Here is a 21311-nt window from a genome sequence, read left to right on the forward strand (position 1 = left end):
GGTGAATTGGAAAGGCAATCAGCATTTAGCATGAAACCCTGGGGTCAGACCCTGGGGTTAACAGGTGATGCTGTGTAATGTTCACAGAACAGATCCTATTGCCTTTTAATAGATAAAGAAAGATAAATTATTAAAATGACCTATCAACTAAGAGAAGCCACCGTCCCAAATTAGGTGTGTATGATTCAAAGTTCTTATTTTAGAACAAAGTCAATTCTCCTTTCCACTATACTAATATTTCTTAAGATGTCATCATTGTAACATCTACAACTTACTTTACCTTTTCAGCACAGACAGTATGAAGTCGTGTGTGTGTGTTCCAAGTTACAGTCCAGAGGCGGCTATCACTCTAATCAGGCAGCCACGCGCCAGAGGCAGTCGTGAGCGCGCTCTCAGAAACACTGCAGCCACTCCAGCCGCGACTACTCCAGGATTTCTGCTATCTATTCCTCTCATCAACTTTCTGAATGTCAAGTTGGGTTTTCTTTGGTAAAAACAGTGGTCTCTTAATTAGCATAAATGGTAGATAAATGTTATTAGGAAAGAGATCCAGTGGTGAAATTAAATATATTAAGGTTATGTAGTTTGGCAAAACATCTTTTAGAAACACACCCTGTGTGAAAATGGTATAAGACTCCAGTGAGGTCTGTGACCTGAAGCCGTGGAGACGGTTCTGGATTCTGGATCAGTGAACCTGTGCCAGCTATTAGCTTAGGAGGCTTTCTGTTGCCTGGCACTGGCTCTGGGTGTAGCTGAATCCTGCCTCTGAAATACTGCTACAGCTGCCTGAAGAAAACAGTTTGTTCAAGATAAAGCAAGTCAGAGAGCTAGGACTTCGTTGAGCTGACAGAGGAGTTTGTATTAACAGTGTTGTTCCAGCTTGCTAATAAATGTTCATTTAATAAATGTCTCTATGTGCACCAGACCCTGTCTGGGGCTTCCTTTCACTGCTCCATGGTGGCAGAGCTGTATGAGAATAGCTGTTTCTTACTTATCTCACTTGTCAGTGGCTGACATTGTTTTTTAAAAAGAATATAATAGATATGCATGCAAGTTGGCTAAGTCAGATCTATAATTCTGTTACTCAGATCATTTGTTTCAGAATCACTTGAAGTTTAGAATTCTTCGATTTCTCAACATCCTGCATTCTAAAGTTCTAGGAGTGTGGCCTGAGAATCTGAATTGTAACACGTTCCCCTAGTGATTCTCATATACTCTGAGGATTCAGCCAATGAAGATATAACCAAAGAAGCATCATGATCATTTGCTGACAGCATTTCCCAATGGCAGACTAAAGACCCGAGAGGGAGGAAATATGACCCTGACTGCTGGGTTTGAAAACCCAAATCTGTAAAGCAATAGTAATAGCACACTATAAAGCCCTCATATCCTATAAACTCTATGCCATAAATTTGTGGTTATAGCTTTTTGCCTACCCATCTAGATGGAAATAGATCAACACTTGCCTTAAGCATTCAGCAAGCTCATTCATGGCCAAAGATATTCCACTGTCATTTGCATGAGTAGGGATTATCAATAGCTTTCCAACTGAATACTGTCATCCATTTTCTGACAGCAATGAAAACTGTTGGCCAGAAGTCCATCTTGTTAAATATGTTTTGGGAGAAAAACCAGTTTAGCTACTGGGTTGCTTTTTCTCACATCAATAAGCCCAGTTTATTCACTCCTAAGACATCTTATCTGACTTCATCCACTCATCAAATATTTATTGAGAGACTTTTAAAAAGCATGTAGCTTTAACTCCCAACAAAGACCATGGAAGATTAAAGAAGCAGAGGTCTAGTTCAGGACTTCTGTCTCTGAGCTGTCACTCATCATCATATCATGATGCAGAGGGGAGAAACACCCTCATACAGGAGTCAGAGGTTTTGAATTCAGGGGCTGGCTATAGACTCAGCGGCAAGTCAGTATAGCTCTTAGGGCTTCTATTTCTTCTTTTAGAAATTTAGGAATAAAAGGCTTGCCTTGCTTATTTTTCAGAATTTACTAATTCATTTACAAATATTTATTGGTCATCTACTATATTCAAGAATTTTTCTAGGACCTTGGGGGATAAAGCAGGAAACAAGACATACAAGATGTCTGTTGTCAAGTAGGCTTATTCTAATAATTAGAGAAATATATACAAATAGTGATATATAAACATATATTTATATATACAAATAAATAGATATAGGAATATTAATAGGCATATTTGCAGAGGCAAGTATATGTACACATACTTTTTAAAGCTTAAACCAAAGCCTTTTCTAAGGATACAATGTATATTTTTAGATCTCACATAGGGTGATTAGAATGAGAAAGGGAATAATCTAATGAAAGATTATTATTGATCTAAGCAACACACCTAGCATTTTAATAAAAGATATCCCTATGTTTCATTAATGAAAAAAGACATTTTCTGGCAGGATGCATTTCTCAAATTAGAAAACATGCCAGGTCTGTGTTCCAACACTTTTTCACATATAGAAGTAGAATTTATCATTAAAAGAATCTTCCATTCCACTAATCTTTTTATTACTTAAGAATCAAGATATTTGTGATAAGGTGGCTTCATGTAAGGCAACCTGTGTTAGGCAGCCTCTCAGAAGGCCCCAATAACCCCTGATTTCTTGTGTAATCCCCTTGCTTTAAGTGTGGGCTGGATTTAGTGACTTGCTTCTAATAAGTTGTATATAACAGAAGTGATGGGATGTGAGTTCCAATTGTATATAACAGAAGACTGGATTATTAAAAACAACAACAAGAACAAAACCTTTATGGCTTCTATCTTGTAAATTTTCTCTCCCACTTACTGGCTTTTCCCTCCCCTCCCCTTCTCCCTCCCAACCTCTCCACTTCTCTCCACCCCTCTCTCTCTCTCTCTCTCTCTCTCTCTCTCTCTCCCCCCCCCTCACACACACACCCCGCCCCATCATCTATAGAAGAAACCACTTGAAGAAGAGAGGCCCCGAAGGATCAGACCTGCATAGAGGAGAACCAAGGCACCCCAGCCAATAGCCAGCACAAATGATCAACCAAGTGAGTGCACCTTCTTGGAAGCAAACTCTCTAGCACAATTAAGGCTTCAAATAACGTAGCCACAGCCAACAGCTTGGGTATAACCCCATGACAGACCCAGGTGGTCAGAATCACCTAGCTAAGTCATTTCTGAATTCCTGGTCTAGAGAAACTGTGAGATAATACATGTTTGTTCTTTTAAGCCACTAAGGTTTGGGGTAATTAGTTACACAGCAAGAGATGACTAATGTATAATCCAAGGACATGATTCTTGAGAATAGTGTTATGAGAATGAATGGATTCAAAATCTCACGCTTTATACTTAGAATATTTGAATTGGACTAGAAGAATATGGTGACATCATATTAACACTTTATCATGAAGAAACAATACATTTGATGCTCCTTTTAGTTCAATGAGGTTACAGTTTGCTTTTTTCCTGAGATCCACTGAGTCCACTGAATATAAATACTTCATAATCAAACTTTTTTGAAACTCCATTTTTAGCAATGTATTAGTTAACCAATTTAAAAAAATGGTAGTCTTACCTCCAAAAAAGTACTTCTCGCCAGTTTTAACTTGAAGAGGACTGTTAGTTCGAACTGCTGAGGCTTCATCTCCATCGATAGTGAGAATAACAAAATTCTCCTTAGCTAGGAAACGGACCTCATGCCACTGGCCGTCATTCAACCCAGAACCTGTTAGATAAAGAGAAAAGGCCATTTCTTTTCTTAAGATGATTCAGTTTAAAATAATTTTTAATAACAACTTGAGTCAGAGCTTTGTAAGTAAAAATTAATATATTTGCATCTAGGAAAATTGAGTGTAGCTACAATTAATATCTCATCTTCTTTAATATTATAAGTAGTTCTATCCTCCGCCAGACCAAATACGGCGTAACATAACCCAATCAAGTAGGGGTATAATGTGCCATCAGGGTACATAAGAAACTGGAGTGAATTAAGTTGTTTGGGAGATGATGATGAACTATTTTAACTTAATAACTTATTTTCTAGTTAGCTTTACTAGACTTCACTCTCAGATGAGAAAAAGGATTTGTAATTTTATCTAATGTCACTCTCTGTTTTTAAAAACTATTTTTTGTACTGTCATTGTCTCTCAATAGCCACATCTGGCAAGCATAGCTAATAGAAATGAAGGACTAAAGAATAAATGTGTGAGTACGTGCAGTGAAGGGGAGCAGAATATGCCACCCCAACATGTGCCATTTCAGCATACTGATTATTTTGAATTAAAGTTACTTAAGAAAAAGCAAGTGCAGTAAGGATACTCTGACCCTCCTTTGTCCCTCTGAAAGCAGGAAACAAATCTCTCATGTGAAAGGTACCCTCCCTGTACCAGGAGGGTACAAGGCTTCCTTATCACTAGAGAGAGGGAAGTTAGGGCCAAGAAGGCTGTATAAACAAACCATGTTACTTCTTCGTTAATCTACTACCCCAAACCCAAAACTTTGGGTTACCAAAGTTACCCAAAAACTTCTTTGTCTTGTTAATTCTTTATAAAATTAATCTTTTTCTTTGGCTAAAAGGTATAAAATCTGCTTACATTGGTCACTTCTTTGAGTCTCATATTTCGGAGAGGTCCCATACATACAAAATTATATTTGTTTTCCTCCTGGTAATCTGTCTGATGTCAATTTAATTCTTAGATTAGCCAAAGAACCTAGAGGGGAAGAAAGGAAGTTTTCCTTCCCTACAGCAGTTATTTGTGCTAACTGACCACTAATAGGTATGGGAAATGATACCAGGATCATCTGATCATTTACAAATAAGATATCTTTATAATGAATTAGGTTATATTTAAACAGATAAACACCAACAAAATAAATCAACTCCCTAACAATCATATTCCACTCTTGCCTAGTACAAAGGTCTTCAGAAACAGAAAATCTATTTAGTTCTTCTTTGGACAGAAAATAACATAAAGTTTCTGTTTAGTTTGTGTTCATTTTTCAAATAATAATTTAAAAAATCAAGGAGTAAAGAGAGGAGAACAGCCTTTGAACAAAAGTATCTTGAAAGAGTTTAAGGAACACTAAGAGAGACAGAAATCTAAGTGAGTCAAAGTGACTTTCTTTCACCTTATAAAGGCCTATGCAAAGGGAAACTATTTTGTTCTAGACTACTCCAGATGGCTTAATCTAGAATCCATAGGTAGAAGTTATTGAAGGTACACTTCTGCCTCACAAAAGAAAGAGAAGCCTAGCATGAAAAGGTATCCAAAAATGGAATGAGAGAACATCAGTGAAGCACGAATGATGGCTTCCAAGCTTCTGATCAGAGGTCTGCAAACCACAGCTTATAAGGCTAAATACTGCTTGCTGCCATCTGTTTCTGTGCAGCCTGAGAGCTAAAAATAAATCTCACATTTTAAATGGTTGAAAAATAAATAAAAATAACAGCAATATTAAATTACATGTGAAAATTATATAAAATTCAAATGTAGTGTCCACATAAAATTTACTGGAATACAGTTAAGCTCATTTGTTCACACATTGTCTGTTCTACAGAGTCAAACAGGTGCTACAGAAACTGTATGGCCCACAAAGCCTATACTATTTACTGTGTCATCCTTCATAGGAAAAGCATAAACTAGTGACTGGTTTACATTATTAAACAGAAACACCATTTTAAAGAAAAAAATTAAGGCTTCTTGGGGCTTGAAGATAGTCACGTATATGCAGTATTAACTAACATTGTACTAGTAAATATCATTACAAATGATCATCCCTCAGGTATTTTTTTTTCAGGATTTTCAAATTTTAACTTAGTGACATTTATTGAGCACATTTTATTTCAATGGAGGAAAACAGGAAAACAGCTCTAAAGTAATTAATACTAAATAATTTTCAAATTATGAAATGTATAATACATACAAATACATTTTTTTTGTACTGAAATTACTATGTAAACATACAGTATTATTCTAAAAGTAAAGTCAGTTAGCTGTCAGACAAGAAGTAGCGTTTACTGAAACAATTCCTTCTCCAGTAGTTTGCCTTTGGGTTCTCCCACAAAACTGATTCATGGAAGACTGTACTGTCACTATAACATTTTCTGTTAAATTATAAAACTGGGGTTAGTGTTAATTAGCCATAGAAGTGTATGGTTTTGATTTTGGTTGTCATTTTTGCCTTTACAATGTGATGAACCCTGCTTTGAAATGCAGTTTTGGGGCATGGGTCCCAAGGACAGTAATGTTACAAATGTTTAATCCTAAATAGTCACATATTCAGAGGAAGTCACTTAAAAGCTGTCTTCAGCGACAGGGCTTTCTGTTCTAACTGGTAGACCAGAAAGCCTTTCTAAAAATTCTAATGAAAACCTCTTCATCATAAAGTTAATTTTTAAAGGGAAAATCACCAGCTTAACTGTTCATGACAAAAAGGCCTATTATTCCATCAGATTAAAATAAAAAGGTTACTTTATTTTTTCAAGAAACTTAATCACTACAGAAATTGGACCTCATATAAAAGCAGCCTTGTTGATAGCAGCCACTGCAGTATCTGAGCTTAAGGTGTGATTTCTATTCATTTTAATTCCAATTATTATTTTGAACTGTTAATCATCAAGAGGGTTTTTTAATAACGTGTGGATAAAGAAAAATTTTTTAAAGTGACATATTTTCTTTTGAGAAATTAGGTCATCCTTGCCCCATTGAAGAATGAACTTCATTATATTTGGGGCCCATTCCTATCATAGACTGCTGAGACATACCTCTTGACGATTAACATTAACAGTTCAAAACAATATTTCACAGAAAAAGATGTTTTTGAATTACTATCCCCAATAAATAGGTGAGAGAACTGAATCTAATAACGTTTAGGCATCCCACATGTGGTAAATGTCAGAACTAAGAACTGGAACTCAGCTTTATCTAGTTCTGGAGGCTGAGTTCTTATAAACAGCAAACAAACAGAAAAACCAACAACAACTAAACATGGTATATAGACTCTGTGCATCTGTGATCAGAGTTCTCTTGTACCCCACACACACACACACACACACACACACACACACTTCCATCTGCCACCACATCTAGAGGGAGTTTCTGGAGTACCCTTGTCTCATACAGCATCAGGGTTGTAAATAAACTGAGACACCGATCCGGTTTCATCTGCCAACTTTCAGCATTTGCGTCATCAGATTTTTGTTGTAATGGAAGATCCCACTACTACATGTCTTTTAGTATTTTCTTACATTGATGTTTCTCCCCTTTGTGAAAGGGGTACCTTTCACAATGTTTAAAATTGTAATTTGAATGGAAATTTTATAAGTAGAGAAGCAAATTCTAGCATTATTTCCCTAAGGCATATTAAAGTAAGCCCAGGAGCATTCATTTAAATCATCTCCATACTTTGTGAAACTCAGCAAAGAGAACTCTGTGTTCACTCCTTTCATTTTATAATGAGTGGATCAATCAATGATCTTGAACATGCTATCTTTTGTCAGTTTGTAGAGTTGAGATCCTAATCTAGACCTTTTGCAATCAAACAGTAGTTCTTCCCACTCAGAACACAGCCATTAAATTTTATGGTGCGAAAAAAGAAGATGCCATAGTTTCAGCATAATTTCCCTCCTCTTGTGTCCCTTCCCTTCAGTGCAAGGGAGACCTGAACAACTTTGTATGAAACACGGACTACTGAGTTTTGCCTTTACCATTTCCTGGGCCACCTGCCACTTGGGAAGTAGTACAGAATTGTTTTGCTTCAGAGAAACTATATGGAATAGCCTCTTTGAGGCATTTTTAAAAATTAACAATATTCTTTAGTAATTTTTAATTCATATGAAACAGAACATTAACGAAATTTAAGAGGTTTTAGAATTCAATAGGTAAAATTCACTCAGAACCGTGCAGTTAATCATAAGATATACACTTAAAATACCAATACAGTATTAAGAAAAAAAATGTATCATCATCCCAAGTTTTATTAGAAATTTGTGAGTTGTAAACAACAAAGAACACATCACCAAATAGGATTAAGGCATCACTTCTCATTTGCTATTAAAGAGATGGTATCCCTTCACTCAATATTCTAGAGCAATGAATGTCCCAGGGAATAGAGAGACTCACCAGGGACCCATAATCCCAGACACAGTGGGGTCTTGGTGGCTGGAGAGTGACTCAGGACCAAACCAAAAAAGGACGCTAGTTACTGATACTTAAAAAAGAGACCCATGTCTCATACGGCTAACATCTCCTAAGAGCCTGGTATGTGCCTGACACTACCTAACTCTGTATGTGTCAATCTATTGCCTTTTCTCAATAATGAGCATCAAGATGGCAGAAGGGCAGGAAAATAGTGTGGCAGCTAAGAGGACTGACCCAGGAGCCAGGTTGCCTGTGTTTGCTCTGGCCCTTGCCAACCTGGACAATTTACCTAACCTCTCTGTGCCTCAGGCTTCTCCTCTCTAAAATCAAATACTAGTATCCACTTTGTAGATTGGTTTTAAGGAGTAGATGAATTAGGGTTTGCATAGCATTAGAACAGTGCCTAGCAGCTAGGAAACAGCATATCTGTATCTACACCATTAGGTCAAAAAACAAAGAAGGCTGTTGAGTCCCATCTTACAAAGAAAAAAGCAGAGACTTAAACGTAGTACTTTTTCTTTGGGGGTTATTGCATTGCAATTACAAATATTGGTGTAGTTATAAATAAGCCTTCTAAACAAGACAACAATATAATAACTCAACAACGTGGAGATCATGAATATATACATATGAGACAACTGAAAAAAAGTGTCCTAACATTATGCTAATGGGCACTTGAAACTTAGAAAAACATGTCCAGTGACAGCATTAGACATGGGAAAAAATTTCTGTATTCAAACAATTAGAGCTGAAGATGATCTGTTCTGCAAAAATGTGTTAGATGACTCACAAAGTTATGACAAAGACACTGATGTTAAAGCTGCATGTGAAGAAATTTGAACAAAATTATTTCCAAAAAGTGAGAGTGAAAAATGAACTTTCTAAATTATTTATGTAATTTTAAAAACAATAGTAATTAAATATTAGAGACATTTTCACCCACAGCCCTAAAAGTTTATACATGTAAGTTAAGCCAAAAGGTACTCTTAATTATCTCGTTGGGAAAATGGGGGATTGCCTTTCATTTGCGGTCATATTTTATTCAAGTTGACGTGTAACATGCTCCATAAGAGACAGAAGTAGATTAGAAGCCAGGGGTGTCTGACTTACAGACTCACCCTCAGAGAGGCAGAACAGTATAAGGGTCTAGAGCACAGACTCTGAAGTCAGACATCTGGATATAAATCTCATTTCTGCTCACCTAATAGCTGGGCCTTCAGCAAGTTAACCTCTTTAGGCCTCAGTTTCCTTCTCTATTAAATGGGAATAATAACACTATCTACTTCATAGAGTTCTGAGAATTAAGTATATACATTGTCACTTAGAACAGTGCCTGGCACACAGTAAGTTCGCTGTCAATAGATATTAGCTATTGTTTCACATTCGGTGAGTAAGACTAGCTCTCTAAATACCAACTTGGGTTGTTGTACATTAATTCTATAAGTATTAACTATTATGAAATGAATAAACATTGGTTTTCTTTATGAATAAATACCCACCTCCCATATGAATTTTATAGTACAAGAAAAGTCTTGAGGAATTTGGGAAAGTAGCTAAATATATATCTCTTGTTAACATCAGGGTCAACAATTTCTAAAGCCAACTTTGAGCTATACAATAAAATAGGTCTTATTCCATCATAGTCACAGATGTACTTTCACCTCCGCAAAATGTGTTTTGTTTTCAACTAGATTATTCAATAGGTGTGGTTCTGAATGTCTGTGGAGTATTTCCAAAAATCAAATCCAATTCCAAGCAAGGACTTCACCTGACGACTAATTTTGAGGAGACTGATATAAACTGTAGTACATATTTTCCAAAGTATTTTTGTTTTAAAAATATACACTATTCAACAATTTTGATGTACTTTTACACTTAAAGATTATTTGAATTTACTTTATGACAGATACCTCCAGTTATTCATTAATTCATAATCATAAAAACTTTTCAACTGTACATTACAAAAGAAAACTGACATTTTTACAAAGAGACTTTTTAACCTAAAATCAACATCTTTGAAGCCATATTCCAGCTTCTGGCTTTAATTCTTTCATAAAATAACGAAATTGTTTTACAATATTTTCTCTAGCATCTCCCTAACTTGTAACTTCTAGAAAAACTTGTTTTGTATACAAATGTAAAATGTTAATGAAGCATATTCTATCCAGGCTGACTTTCTAATGGTATTATTTTTAAAGTAAGACTCTTGAGGTGGTTGCTTTGATTGAACAAGAAGAAACAGATGTTTCTCTTATTAGAGACAAAAGAAGACTGGTTTAATGAATGTTGAAAAAAAGAAAGTATTTAAAATATAGTCACAAACCAAGATGTAACATCTGTTTGAAAATGCTTCAATAAAATTACAGTGACTAGAGTTTTCAGTCTTTTGCTCAACATTTAATCTTGAGAGAAAAATCTCAGAGACTATAAAATCCGTCTTTAGGTGGTTACAGTATTCTCTGAGGTGTTAATAATATATCTCGTAAGTTATCAGTTACCTATTTATGCAATAAGAAAAAAGAGAATATACATCTCTATGTAGATATGCCACATACTATTACTTATATTATCTATATAAATCCCATAAGGAAATCAATCCAATTTAATCTTGCTCACTTTTACACATACATCAATCCAAACCATATAAATATGATCAACTGCAATCAGACAGAACATGTAATACGATACTTGGGTAGGTACAAAATACTTTTATTTTTTAAGTTGAAGAAATTGGCAAATGCTCCTCTGTATTGGTATAGATAGAACGTCACTTTGGAATATGTCTTTGTTCTTAAAGAACCACTTGAATGGAAGCTTTAAGTTAGAAATACACATTGGGGAGAGCCTACTGCATGACATTTTTTTGTGTTGCTAGATATGACTCCATCACTAATTTAATATGTAGAATCTTAGAGATGGGATGAATTCTTTCCTTTCAGGCACTCAGAATCTTTTGAGAAAGAAAGAGCCCAGATTAATAGATTTTATTACATTGTCTGCACCTTAGAGTCATTTGGGGAGCTTTAAAAGTTTCACACCGAAATTTCCAAATCATTGCTGGGAAATTAAACTTTTAAATAAACAGATATATACGATGCAATCCTAGTCAGAATCTCAACACTAGTCTTTGTAGAAATAAAAATAGAAGATTCTAAAATTTATAAGGAATTTTTAAAACCTTAAATATTCAAAATCATCAAAAAGAAAAACACAAGTAGAGGACTTATCATCTGATTTGAAGACTTGTTATAAAGCTATAGTATTCCATAAAGAAATCAGAACCGGACCCAAACATATGTGATCCACTGTTTTTTTGGAAAAGGCTCTAAGGCAATTCTATGGGGAAAGAAAAGGTGATTTTGTGTTTGTTTCTTTGTTTTTTCCAAAAAATGGTGCTGGAACAACTGGATAAATAAAGGGAAAAATGTATCTCAATTTCTACTTTACTCAACACACAAAAATTAATTCTAGATGGATTTTAGACCCAAAAATAAAAGCCTAACTATAAAGCTTCTGAAAGATAACACAGGACTTTGGGGTTAACAGAGATTTCCTAGAGCAGGGGTCCCCAACCCCCAGGCCAGGACTGGTACTGGTCCGCAGCCTGTTAGAAACCGGGCTGCACCGCAGAAGGTAAGTGACGGGCGAACAAGCAAAGCTTCATCTGCCACTCCCCATTGCTCGCATTACCGCCTGAACCATCCCTCCCCTGCCCCCACCCCATCCGTGGAAAAACTGTCTTCCATGAAACCGGTCCCTGGTGCCAAAAATGTTCCTAACGGCTGTCCTAGAGGATATCAAAATCACTTGATAAATTGGGTTTCATCAAAATTAAAAATTTTCCACTCATCATCAGACATAGTTAAGAAAATTCAAGGCAAGACAGATTAGAAGAAAATATTTGCAACATATATATCTGAAAATGGAGCATACTAAAATACACTAAAAGCTCTTATAAGTCAATAACTGGAAGACAAAAATGGGCAAAAGTCATACCACAAATAAAGGTAAATTAATTACCCATAGCCACGTGAAACATTTCTTGACATTGCTAGTCATCAGGGAAATTAAAGCCACAATGACATACAATTTCACACCACTTCAGTGGCTAAAAATTAAAAGGACTAACTAGGACCTGGATCAATGTGAACTCTCATACATTGCTGGTGGGATGCAAAATTGTACAGTCCCTTTGGAAAATTCTTTGATAGTTTTTAAATAAAGTTAAACATATATTAATCCTATGACCCAACAATTTCCCTGCTAAGTATTTTCCCCCCAAAATCAAAATGCACATTGCAAAAATACGTGTACGGGAATGTTTCAGCAGCTTTACTCATAATGGGACTAAATTGGAAATAATTGTATAACCATACAGTGTGTACTCAAACAAGAAAATGTTGCTAAGTAATAAAGAAGAATGAACTAGTGGTTTGGACAACATTGTTTTGCATGAAAGAATGTAGACACAAAAAAATAATATACTGAATGAATCCTTTTATAGGAAATTTTAGAACAGGCAGAACCAGTCTATGGTGATAGAAATCAGGACATGAGTTGCCTATGGGGGGAGGGTGCACACGGGCATGCTGTAAGAGGCACAAGGAAACTTTCTGAGGTAATGAAATGTTCTGTATTTCGATTGGAGTGTTGGTTGCCTAAGTGTATATATTTCTCAAAATCCATTGAATTGTGCTCTTAAGATCTGTGCATTTCACAGAGTTGATTCTCATTCGTGGATTCAGTACTTGTGAATTCACCTTATTGCTAAAATTTATTTCTAACCCAAAATCAATACGGTGATGCACTCTGGTCATTCACGGACTCATGCATGAACACACTGGTGAAAAATTGGAGTCGCTCAACTCACAAGTTCCCAGCTGAGGTCAAATAAGGCATCTCTTTGCCTTCTTGTTTCAGCTCTTATCCTGCAATCAAGTGTTATTTTCACTGTATACTTAGCGCCACGTTTTTTTGCATTTTTGTGCTTTTTGTCAATTTTGCCATTTAAAGTGGTCCCCAAATGTAGTGCTGAAATGCTGTTTAGTGTTCCTAAGTGCAAGAAGGCTATGATGTGCCTTACAAAGAGGAAATGTGTACATTAGATAAACTTCTTTCAGGTATAAGTTATAATGCTGTTGGTTGTGTGTTCAATGTTAATGAATCAATTATATGCATGAAACAAGGTAACTTTAAACAGAAATACATAAATCAAGGTATGTATTGATGCAAATACAAAAACAAGGTTATATATTGATGCAAATGTTGTGACCAGAGGTTCTCAGGAACCTAACTCTGTATTTCTTGTAGGAACAATGGTTCATTATTCACTAATTGAGTGTTTACAATGACTATGCAGAATATAACTATGATGAATAATGAAAACCAAATGTACTTTATAATTTTTACCTCAAAAATATATAAACATTTGGGCTTCCCTGGTGGCGCAGTAGTTGAGCATCTGCCTGCCAATGCAGGGGACACGGGTTCGAGCCCTGGTCTGGGAAGATCCCACATGCCGTGGGGCAACTAGGCCCGTGAGCCACAACTACTGAGCCTGCGCGTCTGGAGCCTGCGCTCCGCAACAAGAGAGGCCACGATAGTGAGAGGCCCGCGCACCGCGATGAAGAGTGACCCCCACTTGCCACAACTAGAGAAAGCCCTCGCACAGAAATGAAGACCCAGCGCAGCCAAAAATAAATATAAATAAAAATAAATTTTAAAAAATAATAATAATTACCCTTTAAAAAAAAAAAGAACCAACTTTAAAATATATATATATATAAACATTTTAAATCAGATAAAAGGAATGATAATATTCATTTTTAAATTCATCTAAATTTTATCCAATGACCACTTTATACTTTGTTTACTGCATTATCAATGAGAAACCCAATATAGAACATACCATTATTTGCTACTAAACAGGGGAAACCCAATGAGACTCTGTATTATTATATTTAACTTTTTGATATCAATATTTTAGGAAGTTAAAAAACTTAAAATAACTAATCCAAGACTAAATTTTCATGTAAAAACCTCTAAAAATTGTTTCAACCATTACTGATTCCCAGCCGAAAGCCAAAGATCATTATACTTCAAAATCTCATTCAAAGATTTATGACCATTTTAATGATGACTGTTTTCTTGAGACAATCTTCCAAAGCAAGTATCTTTAGTAGTAATATGATTATGTGAATATCATCTTCACATTTTACAAAATTTTACAAAAGGAAGACATCATATTTTGTGAGTTGTGCATGTATCTACTTAGGGCAGATAAAGGCATATTAAGCAATGGTAGCTTAAATGGATTTCAGATCATAAGCAGAGAACTTTTATAATTTTTTTCATCTTTAAGATAAAACTTATTGAAGAAAATTTGGAAAATTAAAAAAGTATAATAAAGGAAAAAAAAGATTCATTACACCAAGAGACATTACACTTAGTATTTGATGTATTTTACTCTAGCTTTTATCATAAATAACTGCAAACCATTCAGATTGCTGTGATGCTATGATTGAAGGTGAAAAAGTATAAAAGGAAGAAGCAAGTGATCATCATCCGCTAAATTCTCTGATTTGTGCTGATGGAGATTTGGCAGCCTTGTCCTTTCAGTTTAACTTTTCAGAATCTAAGGAGAATAACATGGAAATTTACCTCCACTAGCCTAAGCTCTTCTAGAGTTTTATTCGGAACTCATTTATTGATCTCTTACCAGGTAATTGGCATTGTTTTAGGCACCAGGATATAACGGTGAAGAAGAAAAGGTCTTGCCCTCTTGGAGCTTATATTCTTATGTGCAGAGACAGACAATAGACAAATAATGAATAGGTTAACAGGTACAATTTCAGATGGTGATAAATGCTAGAACAGAAATAAAACAGATGTTGTGATAGAGAGATTCATGGGATAAGACTGATTGACAAGGGAGAACTCTCTGAGGAGGTGACAGTGAATCTGAAACCTAAAACCTAAAGAAGCCAGTCACGAGATAATTTGATGCAAATGCCCTGAAGGGAGACACGCTTGTTGTACTTAAGTACCAGGCCCTAAGATAACTACAGTGGTTTGAGTACAGAGATTAAGGGGGAAGGATTGAGAAATGGGAGGAAAAAGATAGGCAATAGTATAATAAGTTAAGGGCCTTGTAAGCTGTAATTAGAAGATTAAATGTTAAGTGTGATAGAAAACCTATGTTTTATGCAGAAAGTGGCATGATGCTATTTTAAAGATATACGCTAGCTACTGTACAGTGAATGGTCTCAAAAAGTTTGCCTTATTGTACCATCTAATGAGGTTTAAATATCTTTACATACATTTTTATAACTGCTATGAAACATTTCCCTATATTTTATAAACTGGAGTGAGATGGCTCAGGAAAAAGAAATAAAAGATAAATGAGGAAGGCAAAATGTAGCTGAGACGATTTGGGGATCCAGCTAGGGATCTTTGACAAGAGGTGATCCCAAAGGTGGGCACTCCCTTGTTGTGCACAGCCTTACTATAATAGGCTGTTAAAACTGTTGATCCCCCATCTTCCCGGCTAGCATAACTCCACTCGTGAATACTAGAATGATTACAGAGTACCTTATCTCATCCATGTCCCAAAGGCACACTGTTCCTGTCCTCCTACACATCAGGGAGAAAATAGAGCTACATGACACTATCAGTCAATGACTGTTTTTCTATTCTGTCCCATCGGTATTATAGAAGTGACGCAAAAAGAATATCTTCGAGAAAGAATACTAGGAACAGCATAAATGAAGATAATAATAGCAATTTAGCCCAGGTTAATTCTTGAATCCATTTTCTCATTTTTCTAAATTTTGATAATAAAATAAATTCAAAGCTTAAAATTAACAATTGTCAGAATTTAAGATTAGCTTTCTTTAAAACAGTACATATAACAAAATTCCCTCTTTTCTTCTAAATATTTTTCAAAGTCTTGGTTTTATCATAACCATAGAGAGCTGTGAACGTAAGTGGCTTTGATTAAAACAGAACTTTTTTATACCTGTGTGTGCTGGATAACCCCAGTGAGAAAACTGTTCTTAATTTAAAGAAGTTATCCAGACATTCAGGGGTTCAGAAATTTCTGAGTTCAGAGGATAATCACGGGCAGAGTCCTGGCATGGAACAGATATCTTAAAATATTATATTCAGGTATAACATTTTATGATTTGAATATAAATCATTTTTAAATTGCATCATAAAAGTCATAATAAAACCATAGTTTCTCATTTCAAATAATTCTGCATTACTCCCCTTTAACAGAACTTTGTTTTTATACTTGCCACTGAATAACTTTCACCCTTTACTCAAAGGTAGGGTCTAGCTATTGTACCTAGGTCACAAACGTAGGCAAAGATTCAGTCCCTACCTTTTACAAGTAGTTGTTTTTCTGTCAACCTCTCTACTACTTGTTCTACTATGTGACTCCTAGTGTGAGAGGCAGCTTCTGTGTGTTTCAGCTCAGTGTCATTTCCTCCAACTGGACTACTAATGAGCACTGAACAATGAAGGGCATGTCCCCAGATATTTATAAACTACTCTCTGCTGCAATCTTCAAGTCAACAATCCTTTTTGAGTGTCAACTGCCTTTTGGTAGGTTTTCTCATCCCTTGTGGCAAAATGGGAGAGGAAAAATGCTACAGGTAAGCACATTGAAATCACACTTGTATAAAAAATGTTTCATATATATTTAGGTTACAAATTTATTCCATCCATCCTTTCTTGTGGATTTTAATCTGGACAAGATAAGCATCGGATAAGATTAAAAATTAAAAATAATATTTTAAAAATTAATATATTATTAGAGCATAAATTTTTTAAACCGCTGTTTTATTTTTTAGTGTGGTTTCATGGATTTGCATTAGGTACACAAGTTGTGTGTGTGTATTTGTATATATGTGTGCACATATGTGTGAAATTCACTACAGGACACATAAGATAGGAGTGCAGTGTGATACACTAAAATAGAGCCAGATTAGAATTTGGATAGCATGGACACTAATATTACATTTACCTCTCTGGCCCAGAAATCTTTATCAGTAAAATGAATGATTCATACCAGTTGATTACAAGAGTCCTCTCAGCTCTAGACACTTAAGACTACAATACATTCATGTACTGCAAAGGGGAATAGAAAAACCAATGACAATGTATCAATTAAAAAACGTTATGCGGGGCTTCCCTGGTGGCGCAGTGGTTAAGAATCTGCCTGCCAATGCATGGGACACGGGTTCGAGCCCCGGTCTGGGAAGATCCCACATGCCGTGGAGCAACTAGGCCCGTGAGCCACAATTACTGAGCCTGCGCGTCTGGAGCCTGTGTTCCGCAACAAGAGAGGCCGCGATAGTGAGAGGCTCGCGCACCGCGATGAAGAGTGGCCCCCACTTGCTGCAACTAGAGAAAGCCCTTGCACAGAAACGAAGACCCAACACAGGAAAAATAAATTAATTAATTAATTAAAAATTAAAAAAAAAAGTTATGTGGAGCATATTAATAAAGCAAATACTGATATAACTGAAGTTGTATATTTTGGTCTATAAATCTGTACTTGTCCTGCTGGCTGACTCTAAGCATTAAACACAATGGTCATGGACCACTCAAAGTACATGGAAGAGACTTTGCCTGAGATGAAAAGAGAAGAATCCACGCTGAAAAGACAGACAGTCATTTGAATTTTGTACTATAGTGGACAGAAGATGGGGGCCACAGATAGCTTCATGGAAACATGAGAGTAAACTGATGGCACACCAACTTGGAGGGTGGATCCAGCACTGTGGAAGGAATTAGGATCTTTCACTGCTTCAATTCCGAAAGAGAATTCTTTGCCATTTCTGTGATTTAACGTAAGAGGTAGAGTCCCAGAAAATACTGGCAAATTGAAAATAGAAGTAAGGCTTTTGGCAAGAGCATCTGTCCTTTATTGCAGAAATTCTCTGGAATACTAATAAAGGATTAGGAAGAAGATGTCAAACAGCAGAATCCCACAAAGGCTGTTATCTGAGGGAATCTGTGGAGATTAGATGCCTTACAGTGCTAAAATTCTATATAAACATTTATCATTTTCTTATTAACAGGGCATATCCTATCTAAAGATAACATCAGAAATATCTATACATGGATTTTCTTCCATACCATATAGCACAATCGTGTTTTTTAGTAGTTATTTATTGAACATTGTTCAGCATTGGTTGCTATATGAGCAACCCTCTAGTTAAAATCAATTACTGACTTCAGAAGCAATCTGGAGTGTTGGTAATGGTCTGTCTCTTGATCTGAGTGAAGGTTACATAGATGTGTCCAATTTTTCAAAAACTTCATTAAGCTGTACATTCATGATATGTGCATTTTCTATACGAATAGTATATTTCAATAAAAATAAAGCAAGATAAGAGTCTATGTGATGTATAACCTAATTGAAATAAGTAAAACTGTAGACAATATTGAGGCCACTATTATCTTTAAAGAGTCAGGAGATAAATGCATACAGAAGCCATCAAAAAATTATGAAGTATGCACACAGTTGTCGAATATTAAAACAATAGTAATTTAGCAAATCTGATAGCTATTAATGCCGTTAATTTAACATGAATTGTGATGTACAAGAAAAATAAAGATTATTGGGGGACTACAACCAGGTGAAGACTTCATAAAAATTCTGAGGTGACTTCAGGGCACTTTCAAGGGCTTTTAACTGTGATGTCATTTTTCACATTATGTCTAATTTCATTTCTAAACTTAAGGGCTTTCCTGTCTTTGATTAACTTATCAACCATGATTATGGCCCTTTCATGTCTCACAGATACAGGGAATGCACACTGCTTTCACTCATAAGAGAGAAAGAAAAACCCTCTGATATAAAAATATTCACTTTCTTTGTTTGCTTTCTCTCTAAATTTTATAGTGTCTACCACTTTCCCTTTAAAATTTTCACTTTTAGGCTTTGTTTCCATTTTTCTTGAGTTCACCATCTCTGTATCTTAGACTTAAAGGTAAAATAAAATGGTTCAAATATTCTAACGCTCAGATCTCATGAGCTCACCACTGTCACAGCTCACTTAGTTTGAGAGTTGTCACAATCTTGTTTCTGCTCTCAAACACCTGAGAGAGAATAATTTCATCAGAAACTATGACTCACAACAGCAGTGATTCTCCATGAGAGGCCAAGCCTTTGCGGTTATAAATTTGAAAAAGCATACATGACTTGAGAAAAAAAAAATCACGTGGCTGGTAATTAATTTATATAGATTAGACTGTTTATACATAGAGTATACACAGAACATACTATATTCATATTACATACCATAAATACAAAGCACACTTCTAAGACTAATAGCTAAAGCGAGTGTACCCTTTGTAGGTAGCTCAGTCCTTAGTAATTGTACTAAGTATTCACACCTGCTAACAAACCCCCAAGGCAAGGCCACCGTCTCTGAAAAACGAGGAGGAATAAGAAGACAGACTTCAGGGAAAAGGTGGAATCTGATTAAGTAGCTCTTGGTCTGAAGTCGACTTTGGCCTCTAACCTCTCTCCTTTTGGAAGAAGGGGTTCTTTCCCTCCTTCAACAGAGGTTTCACAGGAGGATATCTCTGCCCCCAGGTTTAGAAGGTGGTGAGCTCCAATAGCCAGTAGCCTACCTGCCCATGATATATCAATCAGAGTCAAGAGAGGGGGCTCTCGGTCAATTCACTGAGAACCAATTCTCTAAAAGATCATTGATCAAAAATAATTATCCAAAGAATCAATTCATGAACAACTAATTCACTAAATTCATCAAACTTACAAATTTATCAGGGAACTGTGTTAAGGAATATTCTCCTAGAATATATTCTGTGAATATGAATATATTCTTCCCATGAATATATTCATGAATATATTTCTCTTAAGTAGGTTCAATAAATGTGAATATATTAGTAGAATTTTAAGGGTTATTCAATTTATCAGAAGCTTAGGGTCACAGGTTCAGTGTTTTAATGAATATATTCATTAAGAACATATTCATGAAGAATATAGTTACGAACTAAATCATGCCATGAATACAGTGAAAGAGGATATAGTCAGTGAATTCTTTCATTCACTGACTCAATATTATGGTACAGGTAATGCCCTAGACATTAGGCTTACATCAAAATCAAAGCTCCTGGGCTTCCCTGGTGGCGCAGTGGTTGAGAATCTGCCTGCCAATGCAGGGGACACGGGTTCGAGCCCTGGTCCGGGAGGATCCCACATGCCGCAGAGCAACTAGGCCCGTGAGCCACAACTACTGAGCCTGCGCGTCTGGAGCCTGTGCTCCGCAACAAGAGAGGCCACGATAGTGAGAGGCCCGCACACCGCGATGAAGAGTGGCCCCCGCTCTCCGCAACTAGAGAAAGCCCTAGCACAAAAACAAAGACCCAACATAGCAATCAATCAATCAATTAATAAATCTTAAAAAAAAAAAAAAAGCTCCTGACCTCGTAGAGCATAGATTATTAATACATCTATTGCCTTTAAAGAAGATTAGTCTTCAAAATAAGTTTTTCACAAATAGATTTTGTAACTTTTGTGAATTCACCTGCTTCCAAGGGAGATAATCATAAGTGATGTTGGGGACTCTTACATCACATGCTTATGATTTATTATAAAAATCTTGCACCAGAAGTTCATGATATTTGTCTTTATCAGCCTTTATTTATTATGAACTTTGAAGAAAGTTATATGTGAACATTATAAAACAAATAACTAGTCATTCTGTGGATAACCAGAGCTACTCCCCACTTTGAAAATGAACAAATGAGTAAATCAAGACTCAAAAAGTGAAGAGTCCTGCCAATATCAAGCAATACTTCGCAAACTTGGAAATAAGACCCAGGGTTGTGGATTTCAAGTCAAAGATTTTTTTCCACTTTCCAGAGCTGCACTTATTATCAGTATTACAACTTTGCATTTTCCAAAATTTGAGTGTTGGTAGCTGGGCTTAACACTGGTTATTAACTCAAATTTCTAAAATAACAACAAACAAGACACATTGCTATATTTAAAACAGACAGCCAAGGAGGACCTACTGTATAGCACAGGGACCTCTGCTCAATATTCTGTAATAACCTAAATGGGAAAAGAATTTGAAGAATAGATGCATGTATATGGACAACTGAATCACTCTGCTGTACGCCTGTACAACATTGTT

At 35.9% G+C, this 21311-nt stretch overlaps 1 protein-coding gene across 2 annotated transcripts in view; it reads right to left on the bottom strand.

Annotated features, from left to right (window-relative positions):
• CNTNAP2 (contactin associated protein 2) overlaps positions 1-21311 on the bottom strand; it is a 2085708-nt gene that overhangs the window by 988330 nt on the left and 1076067 nt on the right. For both annotated transcript variants that reach the window (XM_059933152.1, XM_059933153.1), the window contains one exon: positions 3570-3719. In XM_059933152.1, the coding sequence (XP_059789135.1) occupies positions 3570-3719 (150 nt within the window). The remainder of the gene's footprint in view (positions 1-3569; positions 3720-21311) is intronic.

Source organism: Balaenoptera ricei, chromosome 9 (assembly GCF_028023285.1).
Source record: "Balaenoptera ricei isolate mBalRic1 chromosome 9, mBalRic1.hap2, whole genome shotgun sequence".
In the NCBI taxonomy this organism is placed as follows: domain Eukaryota; kingdom Metazoa; phylum Chordata; class Mammalia; order Artiodactyla; family Balaenopteridae; genus Balaenoptera; species Balaenoptera ricei.